Source organism: Bicyclus anynana, chromosome 24 (genome assembly GCF_947172395.1).
Source record: "Bicyclus anynana chromosome 24, ilBicAnyn1.1, whole genome shotgun sequence".
Taxonomy (NCBI): Eukaryota; Metazoa; Arthropoda; class Insecta; order Lepidoptera; family Nymphalidae; genus Bicyclus; species Bicyclus anynana.
In genome coordinates this window covers 4,524,923-4,550,047 of record NC_069106.1, presented here as the reverse complement: position 1 = coordinate 4,550,047, position 25,125 = coordinate 4,524,923, and the positions used below count along the sequence as shown (strand labels likewise).

At 34.9% G+C, this 25,125-nt stretch overlaps 2 protein-coding genes and 1 long non-coding RNA gene across 3 annotated transcripts in view; 2 read left to right on the top strand and 1 right to left on the bottom strand.

Annotated features, from left to right (window-relative positions):
* The first annotated feature begins 3,699 nt into the window (after nt 1-3,699).
* On the top strand, nt 3,700-5,627 carry LOC128199466 (uncharacterized). The gene is made up of 3 exons (XR_008252097.1): nt 3,700-3,806; nt 5,285-5,368; nt 5,561-5,627. It is a non-coding gene; the product is annotated as an uncharacterized LOC128199466 (long non-coding RNA).
* A 6,300-nt stretch (nt 5,628-11,927) lies between these two features.
* On the bottom strand, nt 11,928-24,231 carry LOC128199438 (E3 SUMO-protein ligase ZBED1-like). Its single transcript, XM_052888884.1, has 2 exons — nt 23,070-24,231; nt 11,928-12,433 (listed from the first exon to the last, which is right to left on the bottom strand). The coding sequence occupies exons 1-2, from the start codon at nt 24,229-24,231 to the stop codon at nt 11,928-11,930; spliced, it is 1,668 nt and encodes a 555-aa protein (XP_052744844.1).
* The window catches only part of LOC112052972 (uncharacterized), a 60,561-nt gene continuing 49,210 nt past the window's right edge, over nt 13,775-25,125 (top strand). The window contains exon 1 of the mRNA XM_052889032.1: nt 13,775-13,907. The gene's annotated coding sequence lies outside the window, so the exon portion shown is untranslated. The remainder of the gene's footprint in view (nt 13,908-25,125) is intronic.

Below are 25,125 nucleotides of genomic sequence, written 5' to 3'. Positions count from 1 at the left end.
CTTCCTAATAAATCACTATTTATTTGTGTAAACCGAATGAAAATCTGTCCAAAACTCTATAAGTTAATCCCGCTCAGACAGACAGACAGGACTTTTGTTTCAAAATAGCTGAGAAAATCGACATATTCTCTTGTTCTAAGAGTAAATTTGATAAAATTAAAATGAAACGTTACTCTATCTTTTACACTACACTACAAACTACAAGTTTTTGGCCGTTTTTTATGCCATTCAACTACACAAACCGGCATTTTTAGGGAGCTCTTTACACGACGAAAACGATTACAACAATGAAACATCGATTCTATAGCAACAGTTTTTATAAACGCGTTAGATCATTGATTTTTGATCTTGGAGTAACGATTAGCCAGGCCGGTCCTTATTTATTAATGGTCGAAGTAATAAATAAATGAAAAATTTGTATAGATCTTGTTAGTAGCCATTCGAATTTTATACCCAAGTTAACTGAGTAGCATCACTTGGCAGTGCCTTGAAGCTTTCACAGCACCACCCTTTAAACCACAACACCATTGTTTATTTACTTATAACAACAAAATTATATGTTTTCACCCAAACCCAATGACATTAACCTAAAACCCCATAAACATGAATAAAATAAATAACGTCTACCAAGTACTACGTATTTCATTTCTATCCAACATTTTATCAGCAATGGATATAAGTAATATTTTTTTTATTTTTTCGTGTTTTTGTTTTATTAGGGGTTTTGTTATCGAAGATGGTTCCCTAAATCAAAATGGTGATGATATTAGTGATGTAGTTGATCACAAAAGTGGGGGAAGTGATAATCCAGCTAATGTATTTAATGGTGTTTATACTGAATGCTTCTTCCATCTCTCGTATACGTGTTTGCAGAAGAAAACTTTGCTATATTTGAAAGAGTTGAATAGACTCAACGAAATATCTGTTATTGGAGATTACGTAAAGTTTGGTAAGTCGATTTTTTATTTTCGTATGATAAATAATTAAAGAAATTGGATCAATTGACTAACAAATACCTATAGACATATCTTATTGAAATTAATTACTACCCTCAATAACGGTTAAGTGGTAGCACTCAAATCTAAGCATCTAGAGCAGCGTTTCCCAACCTTTTTCAGCCACGGACCCCTTAGGAAATCAAGCACAGTGTTCACGGACCCCCTAAATGATATAAACAGAAGAAAAATCCGATTAGGTATTTATTTTAGTTATTACAGATCAAAAAAGGGAATTATAACTGTTTATTATAAAAAATATGAAAAAAAAATTCATGTAAAGGTTGGTGTTGCTTTTATGCAAGTAACAGTGGAATTCATAGACGTTGTAAGACACCCCCAGGGGATCATTCACCAGCTGAGTGTCAAATTCTCAAACAAATAGAGGTTAAATTCGACACTCAGCAGCTGAATGATCTCCTGGGGGTGCCCCTACTATGTCTATGAATTCCACTGTTAATCAGTGATATTTGGGTTGATGTTGCTAATAAGTTGTAATTTCAAATCAGTGCTGTAAGAGTAGCGATTACGAGACATTAGCATTTCTGTATAGTCCAGAGATGACACCACGGACCCCCATAGACATACTCGCGGACTCCAGGGGTCCGCGGACCACAGGTTGGGAAACACTGAGTTCAAGAAATCAAGAGTTCAATTTATCACTCTTTAGTTAGAAGGAAAAGGAGATCACTATGTTTGTCTAAGAGATACCATAAATCTTTCCTAATATTCTTTTTAAAAAGAAAACCATAAAGCTTTTCTGTAAAGTCTCAATTGTGGGAAACATTGTTACAACTACGTACCGCTTTCTTAGAAAAGTACAAAATAAAAAAATATATTTTATCAAGTACCACTATCATAAATATGAAATTGTCAATTTAAAGTTCACTGGGCTCGTCCTATATAAAGGAGAGGTAATTTTAAGATAAGACCCATCACGCTACCCTAAAGTTGATTGGCAGTCTTATGTGATGTCTGAGTCTGACAAACTTTCTATCAATATCAATTAAAATAACTGAAACCAGCTTAACGTACTGTCTGAGGATTCACAATGTTCCAATCCCAAGTTCTTAATTTTTTTTTAAATTAAAAAAAAAAGATATCTTAATATTTCATAGCCTGAGCTCTAATCAGTTCAAACCAGGATCTCATCATAGCCGTACATACGTAGAGTGGAAATTATGTTAAAAACATACAAATATAAAGTCTCACACATCATTATGAAAAAAATCAAAATAAAAATAAACAGTTTTATAATATTTCAGTGAAATTAAACAATAGTGAGAATGATTACTTCGGTGAAGAGCCTGCTACTGTGGGGCAGAGCTCTGATGAGTTGGCGTATATGATCGATAAGGCGGTTGACAAGTTTTTTGATAACCATCTCATAAGGTTCAGCGCACTGGGCAAAGATGTCTTAGTACCGAATAAAGGTAAATATAACATTATAAGCATATTTATACCTATACTACAGCCTTTCTTGATGAGTACTGTTTACCAACATACAAATTAAAAATGAGGGTATTAATCACTAGTCATTTAACATCTAATAATAAATATAATTAACTTGGTCTTAAATTAATTAAAATAAATTCGATTAATAAGCTTATGACAATTAGATATGGTTAATAATATATTTTATATAACATTTCATAAACAAACAATACATAATTTAAAATAAGTAAGTTGTGAAATGACATCCATTTTCTACCTTCATTTCTAATTTCTTTGTTGGTAAACAGTACCCATCAAGAAAGGCTGTACCTAGTAGGTATAGCTCCTCAATTCGCAAGCACAAACCAAATGAATTTTTCACGACCTCTCAAACATATTCAACATATTCAATGATATATTCAACAGCCGGGAATTTTACCTAGTATTTCTCATCATCATCATCATCATTATCAACCCATATTCGGCTCACTGCTGTGCTCGAGTCGCCTCTCAGAATGAGCGGAGTTAGGCCAATAGTCCACCACGCTGGCCCAATGCGGATTGGCAGACTTCACACACGCAGAGAATTAAGAAATTTCTCTGGTATGCAGGTTTCCTCACGATGTTTTTCCTTCACCGTTTGAGACACGTTATTTAATTTCCTTAAAATGCACACAACTGAAAAGTTGGAGGTGCATGCCCTGGCCCGGATTCGAACCCACACCCTCCGAAATCTAAGGCAGAGGCATATCCACTAGGCTATCACGGCACTAAAATATATATCAATGTAAATGAAACCATTCAGCAGTATTAAAGGCTTATCCTACTAATATTATAAACGCAAAAGTTTGTATGGATGTTTGGATGTTTGTTACTCTTTAACGCCGCTACTACTGAAGCGATTTGGCTGAAATTTAGGATGGAAATAGATTTTACTCTGGATTAACACATAAGCTACTTTTTATCCCGAATATCCATAGTTTCTCGAGATTTGCGTAAATTGATGATTTTGATGATATGAATGTTTGTTACTCTTTCACGTCTCGACTACTGAACCGAATTAGCTGAAATTTGGTATTGAGATATATTATAGCATGGATTAACACATAGGCTACTTTTTATCCCGGAAAAATCCATGGTTCCCGAGGGATTTGTGAAAAACTAAATTCCACGTGAACGAAATCGCGGGCGTCCGCTATTTTAAATTTACTTTATTGTGGTTTATATTATGTGATTTCAGCAGAAGCTGAAGAATTTGTGGGTAGAAAGAAACGTAAAGGCGGTGGTGGGGGTGGTCACGGGGGCGGTGACGGGGATGGGGGGAAGAAGAAGATGATGATGATGGCCATGATGTGTATGAAGATGAAACTCATGATGGTAATTCAGTTTTTATAGTAATAACTGACGATGAAACGGGAAAGTTGAAAGAAAAATAGGGGTTGATGGTAGGGAGTCAGAAATGGTTGTATATATGTATTTTTCAATGCCATATCACAAAAAAAAATCCAAAAAATTAAAAAAATAATTTGAGATGGACCATCATCACTAGGGGTATGAAAATAGATGAAAACCTTTTCTCAAATTTTAATAAAAAATATCCAACCAACTTCCAACACAAAATCTAACCTACCCACTAAACCAAAAAGCCAAAAACAGCATCGTATGTGATAACCATCTGATCAGTTTAAAGGCCAGTGATATATTAATTCAAGCCATTTAAATTACAAAATTGCTTCGGTTCTTTCAAAAACGGCTTTAATTAAAACACGATAGTTGTTAAGACTCATGTGCCTGTAAATACTCCTGCAACCAGGTATTTCAGACCGGAACACATATATAAGTATGATTATTGTGAAATATACAGGGTGCTCGGGAGTACTTACCATAACTTCAAGGTGTTAACGAGTCCACTTTTAGGAGCCGAACTTCATAACTCATATTATTTTAACTACTAAATGAAATATTTTTATGTTTTCATACAATGAAAAAGAAAGAAGAAGAAAAAGAAATATATTTATTACTACATTATGCCACACATCACAATTATTTAAGAATAATACCCTGCGATATATGGCATAACCTAGAAAAAGGTCCTAGCTCAGCATATTGCTGTATGCTCCCCATAAACAAAGAACATACAGCGCTGATTTTCAGCTAGGACCCAGTTCTAAGTGCCACCACGAAAACAGCCAACATAAACCTATATTAAAAGCAAAACCAAATTAAAACTTATAACTAGTTTAAAAAATATAAACAGAACAAAAAGAAAAATTATATAACATTAAAGTACCTACAGTATTAAAACCAACAATCAAATTTATTCCCAAGTTTAAATTCACCTACTATACTATTATTATTATATTTACTTACTATAACTACATAATAAATAATAAAGAAAAAGAATATTTATATAAAAATGTAATATGATTGAATAATTACTAAATTTGTACATTATTAAATATAATATTGATTACACATATAAGTTACACATAGTATAATATATAAATATTTGCTATAAGAAAGAAAACTCCGCCACATGATGCTGGAATTCCATCTGTTTGTCGAGGAGAAATGCAATGCAATTAAAATAATTCCGACTATCCATGTAACATAAGTCTATCATTGCATTATAAAATACTTAATACTTGGCTACATCATAATTATAAGGATGCGTATAGGGGACACATTTTAAGATCTATTTACAAAATAAATATTATTTATCCAGAAAATATTAATTTTAGAACACATGTTGCTTGAACATTTTAAATTAATTTTCGGTAAAGAATATAACCCCAGAGTTTGGGAAATACTCCCGAGCACCCTGTATAATCTGTAATGATCAATTGTGTTTACAGATGGTTCCAGCAATGATGGGCATGATGGGAATGATGTCATTCAAGGGAATGATGTTCAGCATGATGTCATTTATGATATCAAAAGTAAGTCTGACATATTGTAAGAAGCATATGCTTTTGTATGTAACTCGAAAAAATTACGATGAAGCAGAATCTGAATGCTTTTTTGATTTCAAAACTATAAACAGAATGTGGTAAAACCTCACAGAGCCTGGTGTAGTTGCAGACTATACTGCTGCTGTCGTAAAATAAATCAAAATAAATGTTCTATTTTAGATGATGCTTCTTATGAAAATTTTGGAAAAGAAGGGCGGAGGCGCCAGCAGCGGAGGCGGTGATGGGGTAAGATATTTATTTTTACAAATAGTAGATAAGATTCATAGTGAATCATCATCATCATCATAACATTACATTTTTGTCAAAATATGTCTTTATTTTCTAATTACGCCTGCTTGAAATTCATAGCAAATAGCATAAAATTGCGAATCTGCTGGCTATAAATCGGATCACATTCATTTATTTCTAGTAGGCTTTTGTTTTATTTTCCATACAAGATAATACTGGGTTATAAAAGCTGAGGACATTATTTTATGATTAATTTAACTATATTAAGTTGCCTTTAATATAATTCATGGTTTCCTAGATTTTGTATGAAAAATGTGTCTGGCTGCTTTGTATTTAATTTATCAACCTATTTGCAATGTGTCAGTGTGAATATTATCTATCAATAGCTGACGCCGCGCGGTTTCACCCGCGTGGTTTCCGTTCCCGTTGGAATACGGGAATAATATATAGCCTATAGCCTTCCTCGATAAATGGGCTATCTAACACTGAAAGAATTTTTCAAATCGGACCAGTAGTTCCAGAAACTAGCGCGTTCAATCAAACAAACAAACAAACTCTTCAGCTTTATAATATTAGTATAGATTTTAGATTTAATCTTATCACTTAAGGTGGATTTAAGTTTGCCTGACGTGACGTGACACATCAGAACATAATCGGTATCATACATTAATATGGCAACGTTTACACTTAGGTATGTGTTTGTGACATGGCTTCTATGGGACTTTAATAATGCCAGATTAATAATTTCTAATGCCAGATCTTAGACCCTAAAGAAAACTTATTGAGAGTTACGTCATTCACTATATACTTTATATCTGTTTAACTATTTATTTATTTTATTTATTTATATAAAGCACGCCAACAATACACATATTAAACGTTAAAACATAAAATAACACATATTAAAGAGTTCTGATATGCATATAAACAATAGGCGCATATAACATTTATATAATTATATGTCAGCACTTAACTAATTATAGTATGTCAAATTTATAGGAAGGATTAAATGTCAAAATTAATTATTACCTAATTTAAAATTAATAAAATAGTATACAATTTTAAAACAATAGCTTAAAGAAGAAAACTTAACTTAATTAAATACAATTTTTAAATTAATTTACTAGGTAGGTAGATTATACAAAACAAAAAGAATAAATATTAAGAAAAAACATTAACATTAAACTAAATCTTACTAATAATAGAGACAATTTAATTATTATGGAGTTTAAAATGGTCATGCAACTTGTGCAGGGATGGGCAGCGGGCGGCGGCGGTGGTGGTGCCTGGATGCCAGCAGGTATAATACCAGTATAAAATAACACACCACTCAAAGAAACACACACTATAATAACAAACCCATTTCATCATCCAGGTCAAGACTATGGCGGAGGCGGAGGTGGTGGTTACGACGCCAACGGACAATGGCAAAGTAGATCCATCATAGAAGATGGGAAGGAACTCCATAACGAAGAAGTACCAATAATCTCATACGCTAAACCTATTATCAGATACAATAACAAAATCAATCCAATAAAACAACTTACACTACTCAGAAATGTTAACGATGAAGTCACAAAACTACGTCATGATAACAAACCGAAATCAAGAAAGAAAAGAGGAATAATTGACGTCCTCCAAAATGCTTATTTGTATTGGAGTAACAAAGTTCTGGGTATAGGAAATAAGAGACCCAAATATCCGAAATACAAAGTTCTAAACGGTGTGAAATACGTTTACTATCCAATACGAAATGTCAAAGTTAAGACTCCGAAAGAATTGCAACCCAATGTTGTGAAGGAAAATGAAGTCAAAGCGGTTGTTGTTGATGATTTTAATAAAGGAGAAATAGTTGAAGGTCCAATCGAAAGTAGGATGGTTAGGAAAAGGTTTCACAAATTGAAGGAAAATGTGAATGAAACGGTTGACATGGTGGATGATAATCCGTGGCAATGACTATATTATTTGGTGAAGTTTTATGTTTTGGAGAACATAGTTGAACCGGACTTTAAAGCGTTTATATTTATGTAATAATAGGTATGCCAAACCTCGAGTACACTCTGAACACAATACGTATGGCACACAATACGGTAGTAAGCACGGGCATAAGTTAGTTATATCTGCATATCGTCTCCAAAGAGTTAAAAAATCTTTTGTGGGTTTGGGTGTACTCTTCTATAACAAGATCCCCAAGACTGTGATGGACTTGCCAATGCACAACTTTAAGCAATGTGTTAAAAAACATTTACTTAGTCGAGGTTACTACACTATTGATGAGTTCCTTAACGATAAAGGTGCTTGGAGGCCATTGGATCAGCTTCCACCTTCACACAGGAAATAAAACTATAAGAAATTGTAATTTAATTGTTATCAAATGTAAATTGTAATACTGTATGACTTTTTCAAAAGAGCAACTGTTGAGTTTCTTGCCGGTATCTTCTCAGCAGAACCTGCCTTCCGAACCGGTGAAAGAATCTTTACAAATAGTCAACTGATGTGTCAAAAGTGCTTGTAAACTGAGCCTACTTGAAATAAATGAATTTTGAATTTTTGATTTTTTTTTGAGCAAAAACATGTCCCAGACGGGTTAGTAACAGCTGCACATTTCGGTGCGTTGAATAAAATAAAAAAAATAAATGATTTGAGCGTTGCAATGTTAGAGCGGACTAGAAGTTTGGCGCGAGGTATAAGTGTTTTGTTTAGGTCATAAGTAATTTATTATAATGTAATGTAAAGTATTTAGTATGTAAATGGCAAATAAATTATTAATATGTTGTAACATACTCATAGTTTTATTTTTTACACACACAACTAGTGTACCGCAGTTTCACCCGTTTAAATACAATTCCTGTGAGAAATTTAGGATAAAAAGTAGCTATAAACAAAGAAATAAACGTTCTAAATGATCACATTATCTATGAGAATAAATTAATTATGAATTAACAAATGAACTAATGGCGACCCCGCACTAGAAAGCGCAGTGTTGGTCGACCCCCCACCAGGTGGACTGACGACATCAAGCGAGCCGCAGGGATTCACTGGATGCAGGTGGGTTAGTTTCGTGATGTTTGGAAGTCCCCACAAAATGCCTATGTCATGCAGTGGACGTCCATGGGCTGATATGATGATGACAAATGAACTAACTATAAATGGGTATGTGGACTGTGGTTAGTTTATAGGCAGTAGAATTGGGTACGAGAGGAATACCAGCACTATCTCTTTAAAGGCCTTGGCTTTACTAAAAGTGCAGAAAGAATATTATGGATATTAGAATGATTATACAAAGCTACCCTAATAAGACTTACTAAATTGGAGAAGGAGAGTCTTTACATGTTCTATAGGAATTCTTTAACCCTAAACCCTTGGTTACAATTCCTGGCTTCTGCTCGGAGGTTTCCTTTATGTTGAAGGGTATCCATTAAATTTTAGTATGTAGCTTATCCATAAGTTGACAATGTCATTGTATGTCTTATGAAAATTCGATAGCTTCGCAAATTCCTTCGTAATACTTCTCGACAAGTTATACCCTTGACTACAATCTCACCTGGTGGTAAGTGATGATGAAATCCAAGAAGCGGGCTACCTTATTAGGCGTAGGATTAAATCCCCACCTCTTTAGGTTTACACACGACATCGTATCGCAATGCTAAATCGCTTGGCGGTACGTCTTGATCGGTAGGGTGGGTAACTAGCCACGGTAGAAGTCTCCCTTCAGCTGGACCTGGACCAATTAAGAAAACCTCAATCGGCCCAGCCGGAGATTGAACCCAGGACCTCCGTTTTATTAACCAACTGCGCATACCACTTCGCCACGGCGGCCGATTTTAATAAAACAGTACCTATTAATACCCAATCAATACTGTTTTACAAAAGAGCTGTATTCGAACTTTTAGTTCCTACCTATCTAGGTAGGTATATATATTTTATGTGGAATACTAAAAATAATGAAAATATTAATTTATTATTGTCTGCCAATCCGCATTGGGCCAGCGTGGTGGACTATTGGCCTAACTCCTCTCATTCTGAGAGGATCCGGATATGGGTTGATAGCGTCGAATTTTATTAAATGTACTCATGGTATTAATGCCTGTGGTAACCAGATCTGCGCCGTTATAAAAAAAATTAAATGATGACTGTTTGTTATTGACCTGACAGCTTTCAGCTATCAGCTATGACTTTGATTCTTCTGCGGATCTCCTCAATTCTGTTTCGATCACGCAGAGATACTCCTAGCATAGCTCATTCCATCGCCGTCGGCATAACTGCTTGGTAATAGTTACGAGAAATAATATGTCCTCAGACGTCAGAAACTTTGTGACAACCCTTTGCAAGAGATAATTTAATATTTAAAGTGATTTTTCTAAACAGAAACTAGGATTATTAATAAAAATTTAAAATTTAAAAATAATATAATTATTTCCAAGACAATGACTAACAGCGCCATCTATCAACGTTAGGCCAAACTGCTTTGTCAGTAACTATTGTTACAGCCACTGACACTACTGCTGTAAAGCTTATCTGGAAGAGAGAGTTATTATGGGTTAGTTAGTATGTAGTTTAGTGTATAACTGATAGATGTCTCTGTAATATTATTAACAAACACACACAATAACAACCTATTTTAAAGACCTACTACAGGGGCCTTAAAATAGGCTTTGTCTCTTCTATAAAAAGGATATGGAGCTTAGATCCTCCACGCTGCTCTAAGGCGGGTTGGTGGTTAAAATATTAAATTTCATATTAAAAAGTATCAAAATACTTGGACCGCCATGTGGAATGTTGAATCAATTGTTATTGTTCCGATGGTTGTTTCAGTCAATGGTCTTATAGCGAAAAACTTCGACCAACATCTTAAGAAGCTTTCACTTAATGTTGGATCAAGAGTCGCATACAGAAGACAGTGTTTCTTGAGACGGCGCGTATTGTGAGGAGGTTCCTCACTCTGGAGCCCTGACCACCGGTAGCTTGGGCAATCAAATGTCAAATGTGTGATTTGTATTATATTTATATTATATTAACATTATTTCAAAAATTTCAATAAAAGTTAAATAAATAAATGAGAGACAAGAGACAATTTTCAAAAATTCATCCGTCAAGTTTAATAAGCAGGTACTTTTAAAACAGTAAATTAATTTAAATTCCAATATTTATTTAATTTGTTAATTCCAATCTCTATTTAATTTGTTAATCGTAAAGACACTTTGTCTTTACGTCTTGCCACCATTTTCATCACCAGACATTTTACTTTTTACATTCTTGCCTTTTTTTGTCATAGGACAGTCTCAGGTCATAGAATTTCAAAAATCTTCAAAAATCGCGAGAGCACTGTAACAGGCTAACCGCGAAGCCGATTCCACCGCGCGGCCCAAAATCTGGTTAATTGCAGATTAAATGTAACACATAATATACATTTTAATGACAGAACGATATCGTACGTATCAACTTTAACAATCTTCTTTATAAAAATAAAGAAGACCGCCGATTTACACATATTCCTGGGCCTAGATATTAATTATTATTAACCGTTATAATGTCCAAATTAGTAGCATTTATTAAATAATAATATCAGTTTTAGATTGGTTTAATTTTAGTTTTATTGACAGTTGCATAATTGTAAAAAGACGACCAAACCTTTCAAACTAAAATACAATAATGACATAATTAAGATACGCTTTGTTCTGAAATAAAAGCCTAAATTATATTCACTTATTTTATTTAACCTGTCATTTCCAAAATTAACACATTTTACGTTAGACCACTTAATAGTTTAACTAGGGCATTTTTAATTTTTAAATTAATTTAAATGAAAGTAAAATATGTGTCAAACTACTAGTCCGCTGTAATATTGCAACGTACCCAACTGTGCAGTTATTGTGCGATAATTGTTGTGAATACAGTGTTAACTTTAACCTCTAGTTAAATTATAGTTGTTTACTATAATGGTGGTCATAGCCTTCCATATGCGGTCAAAGACCCAGATCTTCACCTTGCTCTTGAACACGGTTTGGCAAACCGCAGCCGTAGTGATGTACTTTTGCCAGCGTATTTAGTTATCGATAACTAAAATGTGATAATAAGGTAATTTTATTAGATAATGGTGATAATTAGTCGAAAATTTAAAATTAAACTTACAAGGGTTCCAAACACACTATAATCTGAGAAGAACACACAACAAACTCAGCCAGGGTTTTTTATATGTTAGATGACATAGTTAAAACCAATTATTAATTTCATCTAATTATGTATAAGTCGTTAGCAGCATTAAGCATGGCGTTGGCAGAACTGGGGACCACTGTCCTCAAGTCTGCATTGTATCGAGCACGTCTGCCCGTTTTAATCTTTTAACTCTGTCAGCAGTCAACAGCCCACAAGCTAGTGGGTTTGGATGTTTCAACAAGCGTGTCCGATGTTGCATTTTGTGCTTCTTTATCTCTTCCTGAATTGTTGGTATTTCTAAGTATTGGTGTATTTCAGTGTTGCGTGAGTACCAGGGCGCATTAGCAATTGTTCTTAATATTCTATTCTGGGCTCTTTGGATGACTAGAGTGTTGGATGTGCTAGCGGTAGACCAGATCTGAATTCCATAGAGCCAAATAGGTTTCAGAATAGCGCAATACACTAGCAATTTATTGTTGAGAGACAATACAGACTGCCTGCCTAGAAGCCAGAGTAAGTTTCTAAAGCGGTTATTAAGGTCGTCGCGCTTATTTTTAATGTGATCCTTCCATGTGAGACGTCGGTCTAAGTAAAATCCTAAGTACTTCACGCATGTAGTTTGTGGTAATGTTTCTTTGTCTAGATTAACTGCCGGACAATCTCCTGATCTTAGAGTGAAGGTAATGTGCTGGGATTTAGATGCGCTAGGCTTAATTCGCCACTTTTTAAGCCATTAATTAGTCACGTCAAGCTGTTTCTGTAGTTGTCTACTTGCTATAGTCGCATCATTACTGCAAGAAAGAAAGGCAGCATCGTCAGCAAATGTAGCAACAGTAACATTCGATGAGAGGGGTAAGTCGCATGTAAAGATATTATACAGCACAGGACCTAAAACGGAACCTTGTGGCACTCCAGCAGTACACCTGTAGAAACCAGACCTCGCATCTTGTTCCTTTACTTGAAAGAATCTATCTTTTAAGTATGACTCTAATATAACTTTCAATATATGCAAAACTATTTATGTTTCTGATTACCTCTTTGTTGCAGCTACAAATGCTTTGGTTTTCAACAGAAACATATAGTCTTGATTCTCAGTTCGTGTTTTATAGGACTTTATATTTGTTACATTGGTTGAAGTTAGTTCTAGTATAATTCCATGCGGTATAAACTTGTATATCTTCCGAATTAGCTCGCTTCTATCTCACACCACATCTTTATGTAAAATCAGGCAAGTTCGCAGTCAATAGCTTGTTATAACCGTTATAATTGTTGACCGAAAAACAATAAATCCGCCTCTCTACTTATCTTATGTTATGTTAAGTTAACTTTTACTTATACTTTGTGAGGGTGTTGTAACTACATTTCATTCCATTTGTAATAACTATGACATTTTATCTATGACATGTGTTAAATATTATAATGGAAATGAATTAAATGAATAAATAAATAAATGAAATGATCATTATCATCATCATTATCGGCCTTATTGGAGAGAGTATATAAACTCAATATTACGAAGAGAGAATACTCAAGTGCAAGTAAATATAATAAAGAACATGTTATTTGAAATTTGAAGGTATTGGGATTTCGAATGAAATTGAGAGTGTCCGCAAGTTTGAAATAAATATCAACGATATATTTCAACATTATTACTCCATATCAAGATATCTATCTCCGTGCAAATCAAATTCTCGACCAACCACGACAAAACTTTGTGCTAGAAATGGATACGACAATTATTTAAATGGTTGAACCAAAATTGGATGTCATTGCTAGACCAACAGGCGGTCATACGAATTATGATACCTTGATGGCTCGACGGAAGTACAATGTGGTGTCCTGATAGACACAGCATAATGCTGAGTGAAGATCACTTTAGGATTATGTCCTACTAGTTGTATCTACAACTTATTTTAGTTATTATTTTTGTTCATAAAATTTATCGATATCGATAAAAATATTTCCTCATCACTATTCCATCTCAATGGCGCGAGAGCCTCTCTCTATCTACGTGCAAACCAGTATCTCGCCGGTGGCCGCCTATGCCGCATGTATACTGACCCGTTTACTCTGTTTTATCTGTGCCCAGTGACGTTTGTGGAATTCGCGCCATATTTGTGAGGTAAGAAGAATTTTTGTTCCATTTTTAAAATGAAAGTACTTTTTTGTTGTTCTACCCACACCTACTTTACGTTATTTTGTGATAGTGAAAGTTTAATGATTTAACGATTCTAAATCGATCAATGGGCTAATTTCAATGAAAGTGTTAGTCTATTGACCTCTAGACCGGATATTTTTTTATTTTTTTAGATGTTAATTGTTTTTTTTTCACTTACCCTCTTTTAGCGAGGTTTGACACAGCATCTTTTTCAATGTTTTTTTTTTATTATTATTGACTAATTGGCGTCTAGCATTTAATTCAAGGTGTATTTTTTTTATTTCAAATAGCTTTCTACATGTCTTGCACTTTCAATATTTGTAGAGTTATTTTGTAACAGAGCTTATATTCTGAACGAGATCATTCATTATTTGTCGGCCTCTGTGGCGCAGTTGTATGCGCAGAGGTTTTACAAGACGGAGGTCCTGGGTTCGGAGATCAAATATGGGCCAATTGGGGTTTTCTTAATTGGTCCAGGTCTGCATGGCTGCGGCCGTGGTTAGCTACCACCCACAAAGACGTACCGCCAAGCGATTTAGCGTTCCGGTACGATGTTGGGAAGAAACCTTAAGGCGTGTGGATTTTCATCCTCCTTCTGACAAGTAGCACGCTTGCATCTTAGATTGCATCATCATTCATCACTTACCATTAGGTGAGGTTGTAGTCAAGGGCTAACTTGCATAAAACAAGAACCAATAAAAAAATGTATATCAGCCTATTTTAATGGACCACACACGGCCAAGCTTCCTTCCTTATAGGAGAGGGGATATAAAGCTTAGACCCACCACGCTACTTCTCTGCGGATTGGCTGGACACAATCATCATCATCATCATCATCATCATCATTAATAGCCGATGGATGTCCACTGCTGGACATAGACCTCTTGCATGGACTTCCAAACAAAACGGTCTCGAGCCGCGAGCATCCAGCGGCTCCCTGCAACCCGCTTGATGTCCTCAGTTCACCTAGTAGGGGTCGACCAACACTGCGCTTTCCGGTGCGGAGTCGCCATTCCAGCGCCTTGGGACCCCAACATCCATCGGCTCTTTGAACTTGATTTTGGTTCTTCTGCGGACCTCCTCATTTCTGATTTGATCACGCAGAGAAACACCAAGCATAGCCCACTCCATCGCCAGCTGAGTGACTTTGAACTTATGAGGGCCACAGTTAGCGACCAGGTCTCGGATCCGTAAGTCATCACTGTGATTGTGTAAATACTACTAATTAATGTTAATGATAATAATCGGGACAGCTTTTGGTCTTGGTGTGCTCTCTGAGACACAATAATGTCAATAGTTTATACCTGACTCAAAACTCAAACCCGTCAGAAACCATTTAGACTAGTATAAACTTTGTTCCCCTTGCTCTATAAGAAATAAGGCCTGCTAGTAGACCGTTAAAAATAGGCTGATATCATGATGAATTGAGCAGTCCAGTTAACCCCACGGTTAAAACTGGACTGCTAACCACACGGTTAGCTAAACAGCCAACTAATGTACAACAACAACAGCTGTTAATTTGGACTTAACTGCATGTCGTGAGTTCGAACGCCCGCAGGGCTACTGTTATTGAGGATTGCTTATTGGTAACAGATAAAAATTATACAGCTTCAAATGTTACTTCGTTGTTTTGGTATACCGGCGAACTTTTTTAGCATGAAGAGTGATGAAAAAAACTTTTTTTTTCGTCAAGAAACATACTTTAAGCCAATTATTTAACCAGATCCATAATTAGAATTTATTATCATCTGCGTATACTTTTATACGGGGGTTTCCGGAGCCGACGTTGTATTGGCCGGTGGGCATACCTCCTTGAACAACTAGGGACCTACCAGGAAAGAATGAACAGGCATCATCTAGGCAAGCGGGTTCTAACTTACACCTCATAACTGCTATCCATCAGGCATGATTGTTGTCAAGCGCAAGCCATACTTTGCAATAAAAATAAAAAATGTGCAAAAAACAGGGCAAAGGAGATGGTCCAAAATTGTATGGAGCCCAAGATCAGCCAGGGTACAATACCCTGGCGGAAATAAAAGAAAATATTTTTTTTAACTATTTTTGATTATACAAATCTACGAATTTACTTTAATTCTTTGGAAAAAATTCATTCTCTTCCCAGAAATGCAACACTATTATGCGTATGAATGGCGGATTGATGGCGTTTTCAATGCAGTAGTCGATTTGACGTTTGCTGTCAAATGTCATGTCATAGTTGCTTTATGGGCGCCATCTTGATTTATCTGAAAAACTTTGGTTTTAATTTTATTTATTTCTTTAAAACTAGTTACATTTATTCACTCATTTAGATTTTAATAAAATCCTTGTAATTTTTAAATTTTAATGATACGGGGTACAAAAGTGGACCTGAAATGGACCATCTCCTTTTTATTAAATAAAATAGAAAAAGGTTACCTGTCTTGATTCGCTTTATGGGATACTGCAGGCTACAGGTTTTCTTTAAAATAAATAAATCGACATTGGCAAACAATACTAACTTCTACTTTTTAGTAGTATCGATTAATTTCCTTTCGAACTAGGTTAGTAAAAGCAACATAACAATTAAAATTGAAATGATTTCAATTATATTTGCGGCACTGTATAACGACCGTTTTGACGCTTGTGCAATAAATATTGATAATTGCCTTTGAAAAAAAAATAAAGTCTACTTTTTCGCTTGAAATTACCGTCATCAACCCATATTCGGCTCACTGCTGAGCTCGAGTCTCCTCTCAGAATGAGAGGGGTTAGGCCAATAGTCCACCACGCTGGCCCAATGCGGATTGGCAGACTTCACACACGCAGAGAATGAAGATAATTCTCTGGTATGCAGGTTTCCTCACGATGTTTTCCTTCACCGATTGAGACACGTGATATTTAATTTCTTAAAATGCACACAACTGAAAAGTTGGAGGTGCATGCCCGGGACCGGATTCGAACCCACACCCTCCGGAATCGGAGGCAGAGGTCATATCCACTAGGCTATCACTGCTTTTCGTCAATTTTTTTTTTAATATACATGACTTTAGGGTAGACTAGAAATTCAGAAAAGAGATTATTGTAATGTTGAAATTCATATACCCTATCTTGTAAGAAAGGAGGTATATTTGGCCGTTAAAATAAGTAGCCGATAATGATAATGATAATCTCTTTTTAATTATTAATTTAAAAAAAATAGTACAAATATTTTAATTCTTGTGCTCGAAAGCGCTTGTCAGTTTTCTGAATGATGATGATTCACAGCAAACACTTTTATTTTCTGTTGTATTTTGTTAATTTTTATATAATCTTGTGGTTTTGTGTAATATATTTGTGTCTTTTCTATTTCTAAACTTTCTTTATCTATTAGAGTATCTATGACAATAATCATTAGGCAAGAAATCTATAGCTGTCATAAAAGACTTTTCATCGTGTCACTAATATAGTAGTCATATGTCTCAAAGAATACCGGAAAACTATTGTCTATCTACAAAAGCGACTACAATGTTGAAAGAAAAATGTGTGAATCACTTTTTCTGCAGAATGCGTGACTTTGTAGATCTCTATTACTCTCGCATGTATGTGAGAATACTTTCTTAAATGAAATTTAAGCTGATTGGACACCTTACTGTATTCCGCGTTTATCGTGGACGTGGTTTTACCCGCGTAGTTCTCGTTCCCATAGGGATACGGGGATAAAATATAGCCTATATCACGCGGGGATAGAGTAGCTTCCTAACTATAAAAAAAAAATTGAAATCGGTTCAATAGTTTCGGAGCCTATTCATGCAAACGAACAAGCAAATCTTTCTCTTGTCAAACAAGCAAATTTTTTTTTTAAAGAATATTTGCCATATCTTTTATAATATGACCAATATTCCCATTTCCTTCATGGGGCGGGAATCGAACCACCACCCTTCATGGGTCCGACCGCTTTTACCGTTGAGCGTACCGTTGAGCAGTTGAGGCTAATTAATAGCTATGGGCAGGAAGGCGAGTTTTAACGCGCTTCGTTAAGGGCTAAGTTCCCCTTAAGCCTACATATACTCGGGCACAACTTCACTAGGACAACTTCACAAGTACGAGCCTCAATTGTTCATTAAAGGTCAGACTTATCTTCAAGAGATGGTGGTTCGACTCCCGCCCGCTGGACTGTTGTGGTTTCCACTCCTAACACAGTCTATTCTGACTAATTTAACAGATTTCGGTGATTTCAAAATAAGTTTCTTTCTTTTTAAATCGTATTTGCCATATCTTTGTTAAATATGACCATATTTGACAAAGATATAGCAAATACGCTTTAATAAGAAAGACAAAATCTCTGAGCAGATTTGTGGGACTTGTAAAGTTTCTTTCTTTTTATAGCGTATTTGCCGTATAATTGTTAAATATGACCATATTTAACAAAGATATAGCAAATAAGTACACTATAAATATGACCATATTTAACAAAGCTATGGCAAATACGCTTTAAAAGAAACTTTACAAGTCCCCGAAACCTGCTCCGAGATTTTGTCTCTGCCACATAATCATCATCAATCAATCAATCATAATCGACTCTGAAAAACTGCTACCTATAACTTGCATCTACAGAATGCCAAGATAAAATATATCATTTGAATAACAATCATAAACGGTTCATCTGTGATTAACTATCATATTCATTTATATTACTATGAACAGTAACAGTCATCCTTTTCCTGCGAAATTTGCCGAATAAAATTGTGAGAAAGTAAGAATTATACGCTGTGAACAAGTTTTGGTTGAAGCAATATTTTTAAAGGTGAAAGAAATTGTTCAAGTTTATCGTAATTAACTGGCCGTTGTATTCTGTAAAGTTAAGGGAATCACCTCAATTTATCAAGTCTTTATGGACCAAAATAAAGTATGTTTTTACATTTTTGACTATATGAAATAATTAATATATCCCACCAAAATTTTTGAATGTTAATTAAGACCAAGGCTATTTATATAAAAACTTAAATAAAACTTAATACCTTGGGTTACATTGTTCTAATTTAGGAAACCCGCCATATTGGATTTACACAGACGTCACTTTATTTTTCGCATTATTTTTAGCCTTTATCCTATCATTTGATACCCATGTTGTAGAAGTACATTAAAAATTATTGGATTTAGAATGACGTCACAAAGGTAACCATGCATTGACATTCAAATTGAACAAGTATACAAAACAGCTCAATTCGAAGATATCTGCTTCAAAATTAAGTTGCAAAATTTCACCCTAACAAACACATACATAAATTGCAAGTTTGTAAAAAACTATGAAATAATAAAAAAAAAGTTCATTTTCTGCAACCATATTAGCGAATAACCTTGACGAACGCCTACACCAATGAAAGCGATATAGGGACACTAATGTCAAGTGTATAATAAAATTAAAGGGACATAAGTCACCGACTTTCACTCGAACCGGACTTACTGACGTACGTGAAGGACGCCAAGGAACACCTTTTTTGATATTCAAACCAAAATGTCGGCCACCAGTGCGTTGACCCCGATAGAAAGTGATGCTATACTAGTTTTGACCACCGTATTTTATCTATCAGGGAGCGTTTTTATAAGTAGGAAGTTATAATATTATCGTTAAAAAGCTTGAGGATGAGTTGTTGTAACTACCAGTATTTAGTTTTATACTTTTAAAAAATTAAAACTAAACAATCAATACACCTAACGTTTTGAGTGTTTTTGCTCAAGTTTTAGTATAATTTATTTTAAAGAAGATACTACATTTTTTTTTTTTTTTTATTCTTTACAAGTTAGCCCTTGACTACAATCTCACCTGATGGTAAGTGATGATGCAGTCTAAGATGGAAGCGGGCTAACTTGTTAGGAGGAGGATGAAAATCCACACCCCTTTCGGTTTCTACACGGCATCGTACCGGAACGCTAAATCGCTTGGCGGTACGTCTTTGCCGGTAGGGTGGTAACTAGCCACGGCCGAAGCCTTCCACCAGCCAGACCTGGACAAATTAAGAAAATCTCAATCTGCCCAGCCGGGGATCGAACCCAGGACCTCCGTTTTGTAAATCCACCGCGCATACCACTGCGCCACGGAGGTCGTCAAATGCGATACTACATGCGATATACATTAGCAAGGTATATAAATATATGCATGTAGTACCTACGGAAGTGTCATATCATCTTCTTCATTATCAACCCATATTCGGCTCACTGCTGCTCCTCTCAGAATGAGAAAGGTTAGGCCAATAGTCCACCACGCTGGCCCAATGCGGATTGGCAGACTTCACACACGCAGAGAATTATGAAAGTTCTCTGGTATGCAGGTTTCCTCACGATGTTTTACTTCTCCGTTTGAGACACGTGATATTTAATTTCTTAAAATACACACAACACAAAAATTTTTAAAATACTTAAAATACAGAAAAAATTCTTAAAATACAGTTTCACACAACTGAAAAGTTGGAGGTGCATGCCACGGACCGGATTCGAACCCACACCCTCCGGAATCGGAGGCAGATGTCATATCCACTGGGCTATCACGGCTTGGCACGGCTTTTATAAGTAGGAAGATATCCTATTATTATCGTTAAAAATACTTGAGGATGAGTTGTTGTAACTACCAGTATTTAGTTTTAGACTTCTAAAAAATTAAAACTAAACAATTAATACACCTAACTTTTCGAGTTTTTTGTGGGTTTCTGCTCAAGTTTTAGTTTAATAAAAAAAATACACCCGACTTCAAAACCACTTCGAAGTCGGTGTCAAGCCCGTGTGGTGTCGATAGACAGAATAATATAAAAAAAGTCTGAGAAACAAAAATCTTTAACGCCTTGAAATTATAGAGCACTGGCTTGACACGTCCTTTAAAATTATCAATTAGGTAAAAAATATTATAATGCTATTTTTCTTTTTTTAGTTTCGTATACTCGTCAATGTTTTGAAGTCGGTTGTATTTAAAAAAAAATAATTATTCGTTAGAAGTGCTACTAAAATTAGTGTAAATTGTAAGTAACATAATGACATCGATATAGTTTTAACTTTCCATCAGAAAAGTAAATTCCGCGATGATTTTCCTCATAGAGCCAATGTACTCTCGCACGCATGCTGTGCATTCCACATATAGTGCCTATATCCAGATACTACATGCGATACACATGAGCAAGGCACGCACTTATTCTGAGAGGAGACTCGTGCTCAACAGTGAGCCGAATATGGGATGTTAATGATGATGATGATGATAGACTTGATCCCCGGCCTTTTGGACTATAGATATACCCACTTAATACAAGCATTTCGCTTATTTGAAGAAGAAAAATATTAGACAGAATCAAAAACATAGTTTTTTAAAAAGAAATCTTATTAAAAACAAAATTTAACTGCACCGTCGGTAAAGTGGTTAGCCTAATTCGGGCCATCAGGTCGTGAATTCAAAACAAAACAAAATGTTCATTGTATAACCATTAACACAAACCAATTCAGACTTGTTATTTTTGAGAAAATCGCGGACATATAAATATTAATGCAAACAAACATGCGTGTTGAAAAAAGAAACGTGTAACGCAGCAAACTCAATATTTTTGGTCGCGTCAATATGATATATCCCTCAGTACCTACTTACCTGCCGAATGATTCCGAACACGCGAGACGCGGGACGCGAGAGGGTTAAGAGCCCGATCGTAAAATCGAAGTTAAGTCAAATTCAGTGCGTCTGCGATAGACCTGTGTAATTCGATCATTTCGTAAAACCCGGGTCGATCGCGACCCATTCTCATGGTAATCGGGTCTTAAAGATTCGATCATTTCGATCATTCGGGTCACGGGTTGTTCGGGTTTTGTGTATCGTTGCGAAGCGGCTTGAAGTAGGTAGGTATTTGAACTGAACACCCGTAAGACCCGAACCGGGATCCGATCGTTTGATCGACTGGCGGATTCAAAACAAAGATATGCCTACTATGAGTTAAATAAATATTATGGTTTGTAATTGTATCGCTTTTGCGTGGTGATACAATTATTAATGTTGTCATCTTCTAAATTTATATCCAAATAGTGGGAAATTTTATTTTATGTTTTTATGAACATAGATAAAATTATGTAAAAAAATTAAAGTTAAACATAACACAACATCTCAATTATAGTAATTGAGATGTAGTGTTATGTTTAACTTTAATTATTTTATATAATTTTATCTATGCTAAACTATACTAATTATATATAAACTATTGCTAAAAGTAATATATATTTTAACGAGAATAAAAAATCATATAAACAGATTATGTAATAAATAATAATTATAAAATTAAGAGGGCGTTCTCTTTTTTTAACTTTATTACAGAATCTGATTTTATGATACAGGCAATTTAAACGAAATTGAAGTAAACGTAAATAATTATTTACCTATATAGTAATTATGAAATATTTCATTATAAGTATTTAGACGGAGCGTTTAAATTATTAAAAACGCTCCGTCTAAAACTCCGTCCGCTTTAGCCGCAAAGTTACTTTTACAAAATGGCTCTGCTATTATTAAATATGTACTATATATTATACAATAGAAAAATGTCAAACACCCTATTTTACTTATGCGCTAACACTTAATCGTATAACTGTAAAGTCTGTTGGTATTCACTATTTATTATTTTTCAGATACATTTATACCTATTTAAATGACTATCACTGTATTGTACATAAAATACGTATCATTATTATCTATATATTAAAGTCCTTATTGTTATGCACTTAAAGTTCATATTATTCCGGACAAACGATGTTTTTAAGAGTGAGCGCTCCTTCACACAATTAGTTTTTGTTTCTAAACTTGTTCTAAATTGTGATTTAAAAATAAAATTTGAGAAGCTTTATTTGGTTTTAAGGAACTTCTTTTATTGCTTATTGTCATGCCAGCCTTGGAAAATATTCTCTCGCATGGCACAGATGTTGCGGGCACGCATAGTCGTCTTTTCATCAGTGTATATAAGTGGGGATATAAATTTTTGCGATCATTCCACCACTTTAATGGATCATCGGACCTGAAAAGTAATGGAATTATACAATTGTTATTGTGCAACATACTAACAAAAACAGAATATGATGAATAAAAACGATGAACCGATACGGACCTATTTATTAATGGCTCATTTAAATATTTGTCGAGTTCTACAATACTTGCGGCTGTAGGATTTTTTATGATATCATTTTCAACTTCTTTGTCAAAATCAGCCCACATGCTACTCGTAGAAGATGACGCCTGCGCCTCATTCATAGTCGGAGCAATTTCGAGCAATGGTATTGAATCTTGTGCGGCTAAAGAGCGAAGTTTTCTTTTTATACCTTTTAGACAGGTATCGTATTTTTCCATGGTAGTAAATGCATGCTTTTTAAATCTTGGATCTAAAAAAGATGCCTCCGTGACTAATATGTTATTTTCAAGGTCACGGAACCGACTATTTAATTGTTCTTGTAGATCGTTTAAAAGTTGAAGATATTGATCTGAACCATTTTCAATCAGATTTTTTGTCACGTGATTTTTCATTATTTTTACCAAAAGCATAACTTTTGATATTGTAACTGATTTTTCAGCACTTATTTCTTCCGTCACTTCGTAAAATATTTTCAAGATATTAATGCACTGCTCTATCAGCAGCCAATCTTCAGGTGATAAGGTGTTGAGGCGCGGTTGTTCGATAGCAAGAGTACTTACTACAGCATCTTTAATTTTTAATATACGTGTCAACATGTCATAAGTGGAGTTCCATCTGGTAACAACGCTCTGTTTTAACTTTAAGGGTGGTAATTCCATCTGTGTCTGCATAGCTTGTAGCCGACTGTTTGCAGAAGAGCTGTGCTTAAAATACTCCACTATCATTTTTACTTTATCTAGCTGTGGTTTCATAGCGTTCAAACTATGTTGGACGACAAGGTTTACTGTGTGGGCAAAACATGGAAAGTGTCGCCAGGTTGTTAAATGAACAGCCGCTACAATATTTGCCGCGTTATCTGTTATAATCCCTGCTATTTTGTTTGTGATTCCCCAATTCGACGTTTCATTTTTTAAGAAGTTTGACAAATTTTGTGCTGTATGACGTTCGTCTAATTGGGAACAGCCTAACAAAACTGATTTAAGCAGGGAGTTTTTGTTGATAAAATGAGCTGTAAGGGCTATAAATGCTGTGTTATTAATAGATGTCCAACCATCAGTAGTAAGGCATACAGCCTCAGCTTCGGCAGTCAATTCTAAAACCTTTTCTTTAGTACTCTGGTACAATTTAGGCACTAAACTAGATGATATAGTTTTGCGAGTGGGTAATCTATATGTCGGCAATATCATTTTGTACATTTTTTTAAATTCTTCTTCTTCCACAATTGAAAAGGATGATAACCTTTTACTATGAATTTAACAATTTGGAGATCAAGTTGCTTGGACGTACTAAGGGGTAATGGTCTCGTAGACTTCATAAAACTATCAATCCTTGAGTGTTCAGATGGTTTACTTGTTTGGGGCGCAGTCGAAATAGAGGAAGAGCCTTCTTCTGACGTTAATGGAATACTACTTAAATCAACAGATTCCGCGGTATTTTGCTCTATACGTGGTTGTAAGGTCGTATGAAAACTTGGATTTATTGGAGCCTCTATCGTTACTGTCCCATGTAGTTTTTTTAAATGTCTTGTTAAATTTCCGGTACCACCACCACTGTAACTAATTAGTTTGGAACAGTACTCACATTTTGCCTTGTCTTTGTTGACTATAGTAAAATGCTTCCACACATTACTCCTTTTTTTTGCAAGATACGACATTATTATTCTATTAATCTTATTTAATTTAAAACTATAACTATATAACTATAATACACACACAAACTAATTAATTAAAAAACTTCTACTTTTATTAACTTTTCTCGAAAATTAATATAAAAACATATTTTATATATAAAATTACAGCTTAAATGTAAGTAAAACGAATTTAGTTACAGTCACAGTGCAACGGCAGTTAGAAATGCAATGCAATTATACTCGAATTTCTATGGATAGCTAAGTCCTTACTTGCCCATAAAGCTTTAAGAATTTCTCAAGTGGGTATTGACAAAATAGCAATTAACTAAGAGCCTGCGGCAGTCAGACATTCCTCATATTATAAAACCTGAGAGTTCGTCAGCCTATTTTCCTACCATAGTTAATTACGGTAGCCAACTATGGGCCGTGATGGCTTAGGAAAGTAGCAAGT